This window comes from Bufo bufo, chromosome 8 (assembly GCF_905171765.1).
Source record: "Bufo bufo chromosome 8, aBufBuf1.1, whole genome shotgun sequence".
NCBI classification, from domain to species: Eukaryota; Metazoa; Chordata; class Amphibia; order Anura; family Bufonidae; genus Bufo; species Bufo bufo.
This window is the reverse complement of record NC_053396.1, coordinates 10,924,874-10,940,870: the sequence shown is the minus strand read 5'-3', so window position 1 is coordinate 10,940,870 and position 15,997 is coordinate 10,924,874. Positions and strand designations below refer to the sequence as shown.

At 47.4% G+C, this 15,997-nt stretch overlaps 1 protein-coding gene across 2 annotated transcripts; it reads left to right on the top strand.

Annotated features, from left to right (window-relative positions):
* Positions 1-795: 795 nt before the first annotated feature.
* Positions 796-14,519, top strand: CDK16 (cyclin dependent kinase 16). Of its 2 annotated transcripts, XM_040442246.1 has the most exons (17): positions 796-949; positions 3,220-3,355; positions 4,431-4,589; positions 6,828-6,958; positions 7,270-7,395; positions 7,473-7,529; positions 7,693-7,807; positions 8,172-8,266; positions 9,592-9,654; positions 11,777-11,900; positions 11,984-12,104; positions 12,487-12,584; positions 12,841-12,946; positions 13,028-13,070; positions 13,749-13,839; positions 14,057-14,128; positions 14,332-14,519. In XM_040442246.1, the coding sequence occupies exons 2-17, from the start codon at positions 3,229-3,231 to the stop codon at positions 14,370-14,372; spliced, it is 1,569 nt and encodes a 522-aa protein (XP_040298180.1). In that variant the 5' UTR covers positions 796-949; positions 3,220-3,228; the 3' UTR covers positions 14,373-14,519. The 2 variants fall into 2 exon arrangements, with proteins under 2 accessions (XP_040298180.1, XP_040298181.1); XM_040442247.1 differs by lacking the exon at positions 4,431-4,589.
* The last annotated feature ends 1,478 nt before the right edge of the window (positions 14,520-15,997 follow it).

The following is a 15,997-nucleotide window of genomic DNA, read 5'->3' as shown; positions in this document are numbered from 1 at the left end:
CACATTTCAGTATTTTTCTGTAAAAAAAAATCACGGAGACCTGCACTATTTTGATCCGTGATGCGGACCAAGCACGCCCCCAACTGAAGTCTATGGCTCCCTGAAAATCACTGACACACATCCGTGTTGTGTCCGTTTTTCCCTGAAGACTGATTCTTTGGAAATTAATTTTCAGCTGAGCAAAGTCAGTGAATTACGGATGACACACAGATCTTAAAAACGGACACATGGACCAACCACGGATCTTTAAGGGTGAAACACGTAGGCTTTTTCCACGGACGTGACACTGACCGGCCTAAGGCCCCATGCACACAGCTGTATTTTCCTTCGCACATAGACCCATTCATTTCTATGGGTCTGTAAAAAAAAAAAAAAACGAACAGCACACGGATGTCATCTGTGTGTTGTTCGCATCCGCATGTCCATTCCGCAAATTTCAGAACACGTCCTATTCCTGTCTGTCCTGCGGTCAAGAATAGTCATTTTTTAGTGATGGGAAGGTGTCCTTTTTTTTTTTGGATCCACGGTTTTAGGTCCGCAATACGGACACCGCTGTGTGCATGATTCTTCTGTATTCTTCCAGGTTATTACATTACAGATCTGATACATTGTATACAGGATTGTCACAGCAGGGGAAGATTTGTTACATTGTATCCGGCTGATTCCGGGTTGCTATTTCTTTACATCGCCTGCAGCCTGTCACATTGCATTGCAATTGTCACAATGTGTCAGTGGGTGGTTCTGGATTTAGCATCATGAAGGGGGGGGGGGGGGGTGCAGGAAGAGGAGGAGAGAGTGACTGAAGGAGGAGAGATGGACAGAAGGAGGCAGCAGGAGGGGGAGGACTGCACAGGAACAATGGCTGAGGACTACAGAGACCTGGCCGGGCCTGCTCCATGTCATTGACTCGTTGCTTCATGCCATTGACTCTCTGTCCTCCAGACACAGGGTGAGCAGGGGCCCCTCACGCTGCATGCATCAGGCTGGGGTGGGTCAGGAGCCATTCCCTTGCAAACAACAAGAGCAGTGCATTGTGGGGGAGAGGACTGCAGGAGGGCTCAGAATTAGGATGTTGTAGACGTGTGAGGTGGATACAGGAATAGCAGAGCCCTGAGGCTGAACTGTGCTGGATGCATAGGAATAGCCGAGGGGAGGGTTCGGTTACAGGGGCAGAGAGGGTGGTGATGACAGAAGCTTGGGGAGGACAGGGTTAAATTAAGACCCGGCGACTGCTCGTTTCAGGCTTTTTTGGCTTGTCTTGCGCCATGTGACTACGGATAAGAATAGCAGAGAGGATGCAGTGACGTTGTTCAGGTCTGCTTTAAAGCGGACCTGTCATGGTGGGACGTGTACGATCAGGTCCCCCCCAGTAGTTAAAGATGGTGGCCGTGATGACGTTATATATAACAGCATCATTATGGGATTACTTGTTAAGCAATTTTCCAATCTGTGATGGCTGTAAGGACATGGGTCCAGGGATTTGTCCCTATGGTCCTGTGTTCTACGTTGACCGGCCTTGGACGCTGCATGTGGGAAAAGGTATGGAGGAACCCTAACCTAGGCTGTCACTTTAAGGTCATGTTCACACAGCACAGGGGCAGATCCAAAAAGGTTCTCTCTTAAGTGATTGTCCCATCAGGACCCCCTTCTTAAGGTGCAAAGAGTGCCTCTCACTCTGAAGGACTCAGCACCACTATATACCACGTTATCGCCTATGGACCACTAGTGGTCAATCTAGCCCCATTTGCATCAGTACAATCCCGATTATGTCAAGCATTGGAGAACTGCTTAAAAGGCAATTCCAAAATCTTTCCTTCTAGCTCCAGGAAGAATACTGTCAGCCTGGTGGCTAATAACAGGGAATAGTAGATACCAGCATATTGGTATACAATTATAGGGTTAGTATCCCTTTAAGAGACCATCAGGAGTGGGATATTAGAACCTACCCTAACATCTCATGGTATCCATCATGCCTTAATATCCCCTAATAACCTTATTACCCTGCATTTTCTTATCATCGGTGCCCTTGCCCCTGTCTCCCCACTATCCTTCTCTAGGGCGGTATGCCGCTAGCAGAACGCCCACGATGGTTTTAAGTTGCCCATCGTCTGCACGCTATAATGATTCATTAAAAATGCATAGAAATAAAGATCTCATTGCAGAAGAACATATGGCTTTATGAGCCACGCTTGCAGATCTAGGGAGATTTTCTCTACCATAAGGAGAAGGCAGCAACTCCTCCACTCGAGCAACTGACAGTCATGTCTATGGAGAAAACATGGAGTCAAAGACTGGGCTACACCAAGGCAAGGGTCATAGAAGTGAACGGAGTATGACCATCCTTACTCACTCTTATGGGAGTGTGGCTCAAGGTGGTGGCGGAGGAGGGTCTTGACTTACTTGACTTTAGCCAATGCCCAACCGATCTCAACTCTTCGTATAGCCCTGACCCAATAGCAAAGATCTTCTAGTAAGCAATGGATAGAGTGGCAATCATAACGACTGAGGTTTGGACCCTTGGATCTTCTTAAAGATCCTAAGGTAGCATCTCAATGGTCTTTACTGGTTTCAAGACAGAAACATGGTGGAACACATATGTGTCAAGGTAGCATCTCAATGGTCTTTACTGGTTTTAAGACAGAAACAAGGTGGAACACCTATGTGACAAGGTAGCATCTAATGGTTTCAGGACAGAGACACCTATGCGTCAATCACCACCTTGAGATTGTTCATCTACACTTCAAGACTTGAGGTTCTCTTGCTTATGTCCTGCACCGACAAGTCCATATCTTGGTTGGGGATTTAGGACCAATTCTGTATTGATGTTATATTCCAAATATGAGGCATGGAGTTGGCAGTGATGGCGACTTCCAAGTTTGGATGCAAGCGAAGAAGTGGCCATCATGTAGAACCCTCTTTAATGAGCTTGTCATTAGGAAGACACTGAAATGAAATCAGGTGGTCATAGAGCAACAGTCAAACTGGTATCCCACCAACTATTGGGCTACATCCTTAGATAGTGGTTATTCGTAGCCTTCTTTCACCTGTTAGGGCAGCCTAACTTTTGGGCTTGTTCCCATCATGAAAATTGGATTATAGCACCAGTCATGAGAACCTCATATCATTAGAGGTGTTGATGAACTCCATCCAACATGACATAAAGGACCACAAAGTCCCTATTCCTCCATGTGTTGGGTAACTTATATTCTCCACTTTCAGCTGGCAGCCATGGACCGGATGAAGAAAATCAAGAGGCAGCTTTCTATGACCCTCCGGGGTGGAAGGACCTCAGAAAAAAGCCCTGGAGACCACTCAGAGCAGATCACCATGGAAGACAATGGCAGCAGTGACAATGGTAAGTACCACCACCAAGACCAGTGAGGAAAGGATGGAACTGGTGGGTATGAGTACCCAGGTGAGTGGATGGTAGATGCCAGCTATCTTGTTTTTTATTTGCGTTGAGTGTGTCCCCATCACTTTGAAATATCCTGAGAATGGAGATGTACAACCAGAGGAAGTTGTGTACGACCAGGGTGTGGGCCAGCCATCGTACCATGCTTTCCCTAAATATAAGGGTAGGTCATTAATACCAATATTCCACAGAGGGAGAACCTACCATTGTAACACATGCAGGACCTCCTGGTTGACCTTGGAAAACTATTCTCAGGAAAGATCTCGTTCCTTTATTTGGGGAACAGTATTGTTAAAGGTGTACAGGTTCAAAAAGTCCACCAGTGGCAAAAGTAGTTCTTGGATCCATTGGTAACATTGGGCCTGGCCACCTTCTTGAGGTTGTCCTCCAAGCATCTTGATCTTGGAATCCCTTGTGGTCTTGCTCTACTGTGGTGGAGATTGTCCTAGGGGGTAATTAGGAAGTGGTCAATTAAGAGAAAGATGAAGTATGATCCCATTAGGTAGGGGGAATGTGCACCTTGCCCATGGGGTGAGACTGGCGGCAGGTAGGTGCGGGTCTGTGGCACCCTGGAGGTAGTTCTGACTCATTTCTTACTGGAAGTCTCACTGGTGAGTGCCCGCTTTGCATGCTGCTGGTTTTTTGGGTTGAAATCAGGGGATTTTTATTTTTTTATTTGCTCTTTCAGTTTTGGTTCCTTTTTGTTGAATCTGTATGATTTATTTTCCTTTTACGTTAATTTATTCTTCCCTTGCTGTCTTTTCCCTTCTTCTCTGGAACCCCCCTTCCCCTCCCAATTTGTCATTTCCATCCCTCCCCACCCCATCTACCTTCTTTCTCTTGATTTTGCCATGGCTTCCTCGCCATCCTCCATGCTTCCCTTTCGGTTTCCGTGTCTCCTGTCCCCTATCTTCCTGTGGTTCTTATTCTGAATCTATGCCCATTCTGCCCCATTCTTGCCCTGCCTTCCACCCTACCTGTTGTCCTGATTTACCCCCCCCCCTCCCCTCCCCCTCAGAGCCCATCGTCCGAAATGGGAGAAGCCTTTCGTCCCACAGCATGCAATCCTTCCTGCACCACTACACCGCCAGCTCCTTCCAAAAGCCGCCCATCCCCCGGCCGCACAGTGCCGTCTGCCGGAGCCTCAGCTCTTACCTGAACCGGAGCAGCCGACTAGGTAGGTGTGTGTGCACCAGCAGACCGAGCGTGCAAAACCGCCACACCGGGCCCTGCCAGTGTACACCTCCAGGTCATGTGTCAATGTTTGCTTGTGCACACAGAGGTGCGTGTGTCCTCCTGAGATGTTCTTAAAAAAAAAAAAAAAAACTCACCATTCTAATATCTCTGCTTGCTGTCAGTGAAATTAACTTTTTCTGTTTCTGTCAACACGTGAGCAAAACGCACGGCAGGACCGATTCTCCTAGTTTGCTACAGTGTATCAGCACGGGAAAAATGTATTGGCTGAAAAACCTGTCCTGGCCTTGTCCTACTTTCACACAGCAGAGGGCTTGCTACACTGTATCAGTATCGTCAGTCCTATTTTTGCGCCCTCTGCTGGTGAATGCAGTGTATAACTTAGGCCTTATTCAGACATTCGTGCGATTTGTCTCCTAGCCTAAATATCCTATCATATGGCTACTGGCAGAAACACGTTGGCTTGCAGCCGCCATATTGATGGCGACGGCCGGTAACTAACAAAAATGCTGGGCAAAGACTAAATGGTTAATAAGAATGAAAATAAAAATCATGTTGCTGCTTGGAAACCATCAGCAAAGGTGCAGCGGCGTAGAGTGGGTGCCAGTGCCTGGGGCAAGCCAAGTACGGACACATTACATTATACCAAGATTACCAATAATACCGCCACACCATGCCCACATAGGATCAGAATATTACCGCCATACTAATCCTAAATAATAAAAATAAAAAAAAGCAGCATTACCAACAATAACACTATAAGAGGCAAAAAATACCGCCAAGACCATGAGCGCATATTACACCATACTGATACCGGTCTGATGGAGCGGCCCCTCCGTTCATTCTCTATAGGACCGCCTGATGACTGAAGTGCCAGGACGCATGCCCGACCCGCCGCTCCATCAGACCTCCGTTTTAGGGATCCCAGCGGTCAGGTCCCCACTAATCAGTTATTCCTATGGATAGGGAAGACCGTCAAAACTTGGCGCAATCCCTTTAATTTATTCCCAATCGCCGTCGAGGACCCATGCGCCCCCCCCCCCACTGAAAGTCACAGTAGACTACCGGGCCTGGGGGGGAGGATGAATACGAAGGATTATTATTGTGGGGGGCCTAAGTGGAGTCCGCACAGCAAGCCCATGGTAGTTTGGCGAGTATGACTTCACGTAGGCCCCCCACAGTAATAATCCTCCAGTATAAGACCACTCCCAGTCCCTATGTTACTATAAAATGCTCATGGCGGGGGCACTGGCTGCAGCCCCTCACTCCCTTCACTAATATTTCCTCTCGGAAGTCCCCCGGCTTATCTCTCCACTGTAAAGACTAGTTCATCTTCATTTGCCCTCATCTGTGGTACTTTTTTTGGTACCCTTCCCTGATCCTAAAGATTAGGGCTCATGCACATGAACGGACTTTGTGTCCGTGTCCGTTCCGTTTTATTTTTTTGTGGACCGTATGCAGAACCATTCATTTCAATGAGGCCGCAAGAAACGGAAATGACTCCGTGTGCATTCCGTATCCGTATGTCCGCAAGTCTTTTCCGCAAAAAAATAGAACATGTCCTATTCTTGTCCGTGTTGCGGACAATGACAGGCATTGTTACAACGGATCCGCAAAAAATACGGATGTAACACAGATGTCACCCTTTTTTTTTTTTCCGCACCCCTTAATACGATCGATGGGTTCTACAATGATCTGTATTGTATTTCCCCCTCGACCCCCGGGAACCTTCTACGGGACCTCCTGAGCCTGTTAACCCTTAGCACTACGTCCGCTGTGGCATTGTCATTGGGCTTGCACCATATTCACTGCAGTGTCGTAACCGTTCCACTACACTCGCTGCAGTGTCGTCACCATTGCACTTCACTCGCTGCAGTGTCGTCACCATTGCACTTCACTCGCTGCAGTGTCGTTACCCTTGCTCCGCATCTCCCCCCCCCCCCCCCCACATCATCACAAAAGGCATCGCTCACATCGATTCATTTTGATTTTGTCCCTTTTTAAAATCCTCTCGCTTGGTCAATCCTCTTTGGTAAATGGCCATCATTCCAGACCCTCTCAAACGATAACCAATTGAGGAGTCGCCTGATTTAAAGGGGACCTCCACTTTCAAACACAGTATTCTGGTCGCCCCCAAAAATACTCACCCTTTAACCTGGATCGGCGTCTTGCAGCATGTCCGACTTGTCCGTCTCGTGACAAACCTGCTCCCTTTGTCTAGAGATTGTACACGAAGACCTGAAAATGGGCTCTGACGGGGAGAGCGATCAAGCCTCCGGCTCTTCTGATGAAGTTCAGTCGCCAGTCCGGGTCAGGATGAGGAACAATGCAGCGCGGAAAATATCCACAGAGGTAAACCTGCTGTCACCCCCTTCTGTCTAGTTAGTGGTGGCTTAAAAACGTGGCTGACAACCAATATGGCCGCCATTACAGCTCCTATGGGGTATGTAAATGAGATGCAAATCTGTGAAATTTTACCAAACATAAGCAAGAAAAAATGCAGTTGCTACTTGGAAACCATCACCAAGTTGCTGTTGACGGATCCGTTATTCGTATTAAGGAGCAGAATATGAAAAGTTGTGTATTAGAAAGTTGTGCCCATCCCAATACCAGCCTCTGTGGAGGACCCCTTTAAGTCTAGACTTATTTTCCCTCCCCCCTAGGATGTAAATAAGCGCCTGTCCCTCCCCGCTGATATCCGTCTTCCTGAGGGCTACCTCGAGAAACTGGCTCTGAGTAGCCCCCCGTTCGATAAGCCTTTAAGCAGACGACTGAGAAGAGTTTCTTTGGTGAGTATCTCGCTGCCCCCCCCCCAATAATTATAACCCCGCCACCATTACTGATCTCTCCATATCTTCTCTTACAGTCGGAGATTGGTTTTGGGAAGTTGGAAACCTATGTCAAATTAGACAAACTGGGAGAGGTGAGTAAACTGGTCGGCACTGGGAATGAGGAAGCTGTGAAGTGAATGGGGCTGAGTTGCAATACCGCACACAACCTGTGGGCAAGCGTGGCGCTGTTTTAACTTCAGCGACTTGCGAGATGGTGGTCCCTTTAACTACATCCCATCTACCTTCTTACCTCAGGGTACTTATGCCACTGTTTACAAAGGCCGGAGTAAGCTGACCGAGAACCTGGTGGCTCTTAAGGAGATTCGTCTGGAGCATGAAGAAGGTGCACCATGTACAGCCATTCGGGAAGGTAGGTACCAAGGACAAAACTATAAGGTGCCCGTTAACACTACCCCCTGCAGATTCCGCCATCTAATTTCTGTGGGGGGTCTTCCGACTCTACCCTGTTTGAGAGCCTATTGGATTTAGTGGTTCGGTCACCTATAGACCACTTCATCAGAGGTGTAGTTATGGGGGTGCAAAGATAGCTATCATACCAGGCCCTGGTGCCTGATTGGGCGCTAAAGCCCATAAGAAGACGTGATAGGTGGCTGCTCTGTTGCAGGTTTTATATTTGGGCCCAAAAGCCTCCAGTGATGCTAGTAAAAGGGGCGGGGCTGTGACAACCTCTCATTGACATGAAGTGATTGATCTTCTACCCTTTGTCGCCTTAGTTTCCCTTCTAAAGGACTTGAAACATGCAAATATTGTTACTCTGCACGATATCATCCACACGGAGAGGACCCTGACTCTTGTCTTCGAGTATCTGGTAAGTTGGGGGCAGAGGGAAAAGTTTATAGTCTTGGCAGAGGCCTTTAAGGAGACTATTGCCCTGCGAATTTAGGTGGGTCAAGTCTTGAGAACAGATCTGCCTGGCCTGAGGGTGGCGCCTTAAAGTGGTGGTTGCAACTACCTTGTCTTGATAATGCAGTGGCTGGGTTTGGGTTGGCCCCAACACTATGATAGGTTCCCAGGATACCGACGAGGTGTCACCACGTGTTGCTGCTATCTTGAAGGACTAGTAAGACGTGGTGCACCTTGTTCGTCTCTCTCTGAGAAGGCTGGTACCCTGGTCAGAGGCTGGAGGCCCACGGTCTGTGGCTCAGTAGTCTGGGTAGCTCCTTGGTCACAGGGTTGGTGATCCATGTTCTGTGGCTCAGCGTCCTCATCTTAGCGTCTTCTTATGGTCACTCATGATGACTGCCAGAGTCTTCCACTCCAAGCACTGCTCCCTAACTGCAGCACACTAGGGCTCTGACTGCTCTTCTTATATACAGTTTCTAGCTGAACTAGAACCTTCTAGTGGGAGGGTGGAGTGGAGAAACTCAGCACAAACAAATACAATGTTACAACTCCCGTCTGTCATAGAATTGCATTGGAGCTTCAATGATACCCAATGGCAAAGACGCAGCAGTTTTTCTAAACAAAAAACAGGTTTCAGACATAACAGAGCTAAACCAGACAGTCAGAAGATCAGTCTGTCTGGCTTTTTCCCTCCAAAACATGCTCTTCTTTAAACCCTATGACAGCTACGGAAAATTACCAGCTTCTCATTATTAGCTGGAAAGTCCCAAACATCTCTCAGTGTACATTAACCTTTTTCACAGTGCTGTGCAAATGAACAGGATATGTATAACAACATATATATATAAAATGTAATTACATGGTATTAAACAGTGCAAGTTAACCCTTTCAAGTGAAATAAAGTAAGAAGTTTATAACTTTGCATAGAGGAAACGGGCAAATGTCCAGACTTCACAGTACCTCTGCTCCAGTGCACTACAATAAAAACACATTTAAAAAATCTTTTGGGTATGCAGGTCCTATGCGTTGTCCTGATGTACATTATGATCATTACTCTACATAGACTACTGCAGGATCAGACTACACACAGGGCTGCTTTGTAGTCTGTAACCATGGAGACAGGTCTGCAACAAAGCTGTATTCCTAAAATTGTCGGAGATGTTTGCAAAGTTGCTTTATTTTTTATTCTAGATACATTACAGCAGTTATATGTTTACGCACTACATGATTAACCTTTTGTACTGTAGTTCGCCACGTGCGCTGATTATTTTTTTCTTCTCCTCCAATCAGGACAAAGATTTAAAACAGTACCTGGACGATTGTGGGAACTTAATAAACCTTCACAACGTCAAGGTGAGTGTGTTATCCTCATTGGTCAAAACTGACCCTGTTGCCCACAGCCACCTGTAAGATGCAGCCATATACTACTTACCTCTAGCTACATACTGTATGGGCAGAGCACACAACTAAGCTCCACCCTGGGAGGCTGATCTCTGTATTGATTCGCTTTTTTTTTTCAAGATCTGCTTGATGTTATATTTTGCTTGTGCAGCTGCAGGTTCAGAGCTTGGTGGGAGCTCACTGTACAGTTGCTCTCATATTTTGCTTGGATAGCTTCAGGTTCAGAGCTTGGTGGGTGTTCCCTGTGAAGTTGCTCTAACATTTTGCTTGTGCAGTTGCAGGGTCAGAGCTCGGTGGGGTGGTCCTTGTACAGTTGCTCTGACATTTTGCTTGGACAGCTTCAGGTTCAGAGCTTGGTGGGTGTTCCCTGTACAGTTGCTCTGATATTTTGCTTGTGCAGCTGCAGGTTCAGACCTCGTGGGAGCTCACTGTACAGTTGCTATGACATTTTGCTTGTGCAGCTGCAGGTTCAGTGCTCGGTGGGTGCCCCCTATACAGTTGCTCTGATATTTTGCTTGTGTAGCTGCAGAGTCAGTGCTTGGTAGTAGGGTTGAGCGAACCCAAACTGCAAAGTTAGGGTTTGTACCGAACTTTGCCAGTTCAGGTACCCGGACCCGGACTTTTTCACTGAAGTTCAGGTTCGGGTGATTTTATTATTTTCCGTTATAACATGGGTATAATGGAAAATAATAGCATTCTGAAGACAGAATGCTAAGTATAATGGACATTAAAGGGTGAGCGCGGTGACGTCGCCGCAGGTCCTGCTGAATGAAGATAGAATCTTCATTCAGCAGGACCTGCGGTGACGTCACCGCAGGTCCTTTTGCAGGTCCTGAAGAAAGAAGATGTGCGCGATCAAGTGGATGAGGTGAGTTTTTTTTTATTTGATTATTTTTAACCCCTCAATGTCTATTTTATTTAGCATTCTGTCTTAAAAATGCTATTATTTTCCGTCATAACGGAAAATAATAAAGTGAAGTACGGGTCCCCATTGACTTTTAATAGGGTCCAGGTTTGGGTCCTGAACTTTGACCTGAAGTTTGGCCGAACCCGAACTTCACTGGGTTCGCTCATCCCTACTTGGTAGGTGTTCCCTGTACAGGTATGACTTACTCACACAGTCAGTGTTCGCTCAGTGATTTTCATCAGTGATTCTGAGACAAAACCAGGTGCGGCTCTAAACACAGAACCAGTGCAGATCTTTCCCTGGTTTGGGCTCACAATCACTTATGGAAATCACTGACGTGTGAATAAGGCCTTACTCTGACATTTTAATTGTGCAGCTGCAGGTTCAGAGCTCGGATGGTGTTCTCTGTACAGTTGCTCTGATATTATACTTTTGCAGCTGCGGGTTCAGAGCTCGGATGGTGTTTTCTGTACAGTTGCTCTGATATTATACTTTTGCAGCTGCAGGTTCAGAGCTCGGATGGTGTTCTCTGTACAGTTGCTCTGATATTATACTTTTGCAGCTGCAGGTTCAGAGCTCGGATGGTGTTCTCTGTACAGTTGCTCTGATATTATACTTTTGCAGCTGCAGGTTCAGAGCTCGGATGGTGTTCTCTGTACAGTTGCTCTGATATTATACTTTTGCAGCTGCAGGTTCAGAGCTCGGATGGTATTCTCTGTACAGTTGCTCTGATATTATACTTTTGCAGCTGCAGGTTCAGAGCTCGGTGGGCGTTCCCTGTGCAGTTTTTTCAACATTTTGCTTGTGCAGCTGCATGTTCAGAGCTCGTGGTGCTTCCTGAGAAGCTGCCTCCATGCTACACCCTATGTACTTGTGTCTCACCCACCTTCATCTCGCACACTGATTACGGTTGTCCAAGCTGGGGGTTGTGGGACATAATGCAATTCAGAACCCTCCTGGGGGATATAAAACCAGCTGTATGTGAATAATACTGACTACAGATGCCGACAGAGGGGGAAATATGCCACTGCGTGATCAGACTACACAAGGTTCGATTGTAGTCTGTAACCATGGAAATACATAGGTTGAGATAGGAACTGTATATGCGAAATAGCAGCAGGTTTATAATTAGGTTTTCCTTTAAGTAACTGTCTGCTCTTTGCATAGCTCTTTCTTTTCCAGCTTCTTCGAGGACTGTCGTATTGTCACCGACGTAAAGTTCTGCACCGAGATCTGAAGCCGCAGAACCTACTGATCAATGAGAAGGGGGAGCTCAAACTCGCAGACTTTGGTAAGTGAAGCCAAAAAGTGAAAAAAAAAAAAAAATCCCCTGCCACTTTTGTCTCCAATTTCTGATGTTGCGTGTCTTTCCAGGCCTGGCCCGCGCCAAATCTATCCCCACAAAAACCTACTCCAATGAAGTGGTTACTTTGTGGTACCGACCACCAGATATTCTTCTGGGGTCCACTGAATACTCCACCCAGATCGACATGTGGTAAGTAGATGAAGAGATTTGCTGGAGAGGGAGGAGGGGGATGCAGCTGCAGTTTCCTCTCTGTGTCAGTGAGACTACATGTTGTGAATGCAGAGACAGGTTGTAGGCTGACCGATTATAACTCTGATAGGACTAAACGTGCGGTCCAGTACAATCTATTGCTTCCTGTTATCAGCCAAATCTATGAGGCTAGAGCGTTCTTCTGGTAGCCCCACGACCACCAAGAGCATAGCTGAGAACCTCCAGACATCACCTGCTGCGCTATGATAACGCTGATGTATCTGGCGGCTATACGATGATGATGATGATGATACTATGCAGTGGTGTGGATGATGAGGGTGATGGTTTCATACCCATTTGATTTCTCTTCTGCCTCCTCTAGGGGCGTCGGCTGCATCTTTTACGAGATGGTCACAGGGCGACCGCTTTTCCCAGGATCCACTGTGGAGGAACAGCTGCACTTTATTTTTCGGATACTCGGTAATTTACATTTAAAGGGAACCTTTTGACATAGGATACATGTCTTACTGACACTTTGTAAGCTGAATTGAAACGCGTCAGTTATGGATTTTACCTGGAAGAAAGTGCATTCCAATGTGTTCTAAACAGTGAGGTTCCATTAATCTGGCAGCTGTCGGATGATCGGATATTCTGAACTATCAGTTATGGAAAGGATACAAAAATGTATCTTGAATCAGAATTAACGGAATTTCCCTTCTATTATTCCTCCTTTTAGGAACGCCCACGGAAGAGACGTGGACCGGGATCCTATCTAATGAAGAATTTAAATCCTACAACTACCCCAAATATCATCCAGACCCGATCCAGAAGCATGCCGCCAGGTATGGGGCCCTTATGCCACCCTTACCACTGCCCACTTCCCTTTACCCTCTTCCTTCAATGCAATGCTTTGTCTTCCTCAGGCTGGATACGGATGGAGCCAACCTTCTCTCCAAATTCCTTCAGGTAAATGTGGCCCTTAAAAAGGGATTGTCCAAACTAAACAGCAAAATGGCCAAAAAGCGCACCTAGAAATAAAAACAACACCTGCTAATAGTCCCATGACCACTGCTGCCACTCATTGGCCTCAGTGGTCACATGTTTTAGCACAATGGGTGTTGTAGTTTCACAACTGCCTTAGAGCCCCCAGTTTACAGACAAGTCAGCTACAGGAATAGTGAGAGTTGTAGTTGTACAATTACCTTAGGAGCACCAAGTTACAGACCAACGCTATAGATGGTTGCAAGTTGTCTGGGCATGCTGGCAGTTGTAGTCTCACAGAGCACCCCACTGCTATACCTGGGAAGACAGGTTGGTTGCAGGTAGTGGGGGCATGCTGGGAGGTGGTCTGACAACTAATGACTAATGCTATAGCTAGGGTTGCAGGTAGTGGGGGCATGCTGGGAGATGGTCTGACAACCACCTTAAAGCCCCAGCTTGTTGACTAATGCTATAGCTAGGGTTGCAGGTAGTCGGGGCATGCTGGGAGTTGTAGTTTCACAACTACCCTTGAGATCCAGGTTGCAAAGTACTGCTATAGCTAGGGTTGCAGGGAGTCGGGGTACACTGGGAGTTGCAGTTTGACAACAGCCCTTGAATTAAGGGTTGCAGACCGGTTGTTTGATGGGTTCCATGTTTCCACAGCTGGAAGGAAGGAGAAGGATCTCTGCGGAGGAAGCCATGAAACACTTATACTTCCAGGAACTGGGGGAAAGGATTCATAAGCTACCAGACAGTGAGTACTACAACCTCCATCAGAAGCTGGCTTACAGCTAGGACACCTCACATAGAGGCTTTCCTATAGTCTTGAATGTCACATCTGCCCAGTTACGGGGCAGAATCCTTGCTTATCGAGGTGGACTTGCCCTCAGCGTCCTCAGAGGGCAGGGTGATCAGCCCGTCGCCCAGAAACAGATAGTCAATTTTAGCGATTTTTTTTTTCCTTTCACCAGCTACTTCCATCTTTGCACTGAAAGAAATACATCTGGATGAAGAGAACAAGCTTCGGCCAGCCACGGAATCCGGTAAGACCCCTTCCAGATGGCCTGGGACTATTTAGAGAAAGGGGTGGTCTCCAGCTGTCAGGAAACTACAACGTCCAGCCTGCTGGGAGTTGTAGTTTCCAACAGCTGGGAAACTACAGATCTACACTGCATATCCTCAGTATGCCATAGGATTCGTTCGGTGATAAAGCTTACTGTAGTGATGCTTGGATTCTGCTTTGCAGTTCATATACAGTCTCGAAGGCTCAGCCTCGTTCTTGGTTGAACGTTTGGAGGTCTATCTTCGAAGCAAGCATGTGGCCCTAACAGCTGAAGGAGCCCGAGGCCGGGCGGAGTCGGACTTGACTGCTCTTTGAGCCTGCAGTAGGTGGACAAGTGGACATTAGGCAGTGCCAGCATGTGGCATCTACAATACCCATATTATCTTTCCCGTTGCCGTGCGGACACCATGTGCTGATCTGCTGCTGTACCTGCGGGGGCTTGTTTGGCGCACCCCCACCGTGTGTCATACCGTGCGCCCCCGCCGAATGTCCTCTCCTTGCTCTCCCTTGTGTGCCCATCCTACCCTACTCCCAGGCGTACTAGGAAGTGTTTCTCTACATGAAGAGCTGGCCAAGAGGTCACCCTCTCGATCCTGAGGAGAGCTGATGACTTAAGATCCAGGGCTTTGGTGGAAAAAAAAAAAAAAAAAAGTCTTCTGGTGGTAGGAAAAGACCATTGAGAACGATGGAGAGGGCAACTAGACCCTGGCTGGACGGGTTCTTGGCTTATCCTACGTTGCTCCAGGGATGGGTGAAGGTATGTAAGACTTGGTGTCGAGTCACTTTAGCTCAGGACGGCGCCTGCGCCGGGTGTCAGTATTAGCGGGGGGCTTGCCTATGAGAGTCCCCACAAACTGCGCGCAGGCACCAAAGCTTAGCGTTCTGTAGAGAACAGAAAGGATGAGCAGACTATGTATACATGGGCAGCCCTTCCCTACTCTGATCCCTTTTACTTTGCCACCCAGGGGAGGAGCAAGGAAAGGGCCCCCGAACCCTCTTCCTGCTAAATATCAGACGTATGAACAACTATTAAAACAGTGAACCAACCTCGGCCTGGTCTGCGCTTTCCTGGGATACTCTGCACAATGAAGGTTTCTTATTATTTCAAGGGTTGGTCTAGGATTTCACATCCTATCCTAGTGATCGGTGGTGGGCTGTCAATGTAAAAATCCCCAATTCCCTATGTGAATTTGCATAGTGCCTGCGACATGCAGGCTGCTGCACAAAGCGCAGCCGCTCACCTCTCCTGTGCTCTATTTCACTATGGCTTCTGCTTAACGTAATGTCCGAACTAGGCAGACAGAGCTAATCGATGCCGATCAAGATGGCAGACCGAGGGGGTGGAGAACGAGACCTGGATCCAGAGATAGAAGATACTCTTCACCCCCTGTACTAGGCATGGTTTTCTTATTTCCTTTATTGGGGTATTCCCGTCTCAGACATTGGTGGCCTATACCGTCAGATAGGTGCAGGTCCTACCTCTGGGACCAGGTCCTAAAGTGAAGGAGCACCCCCCACCCCCTTTCCATTCACCGCCATGGGAATTCTGAAAAAAGCCAAGCACAGGCTCCACTATATTTTTGGTGAATGGAAAGGAAACCAATGCGTGCTTGGTGCGCGCTCTCCTTTACTTCTAGGAGACCTCCGAAAATTGCCAAGTGCGATTGCTCGGCTATTTTTGGAATTCCCATAAAAGTGGTGGTCCACAGGTGGGACCCGCTCCTATATGACCTGATGGCATTTCCTAGCGAAATGCCACCAATGTATGAGATGGGAATAACCCTTTAAAGGGGTTGTCCCATCTGCAGCACTGATGGCCTGTCGATATGGTATAAATATCCAATAGGAG

What these genes read in the sequence shown, in the direction of transcription:
- CDK16 (XM_040442246.1), top strand. Translation starts at nt 3,229, where the DNA reads ATGGACCGGATGAAGAAAATCAAGAGGCAGCTTTCTATGACCCTCCGG. An exon ending in CAATGGCAGCAGTGACAATG is followed by an intron (nt 3,356 to 4,430) that starts GTAAGTACCACC and finishes CCTCCCCCTCAG; the next exon opens with AGCCCATCGTCCGAAATGGG. An exon ending in TTCTCTCCAAATTCCTTCAG is followed by an intron (nt 13,071 to 13,748) that starts GTAAATGTGGCC and finishes ATGTTTCCACAG; the next exon opens with CTGGAAGGAAGGAGAAGGAT.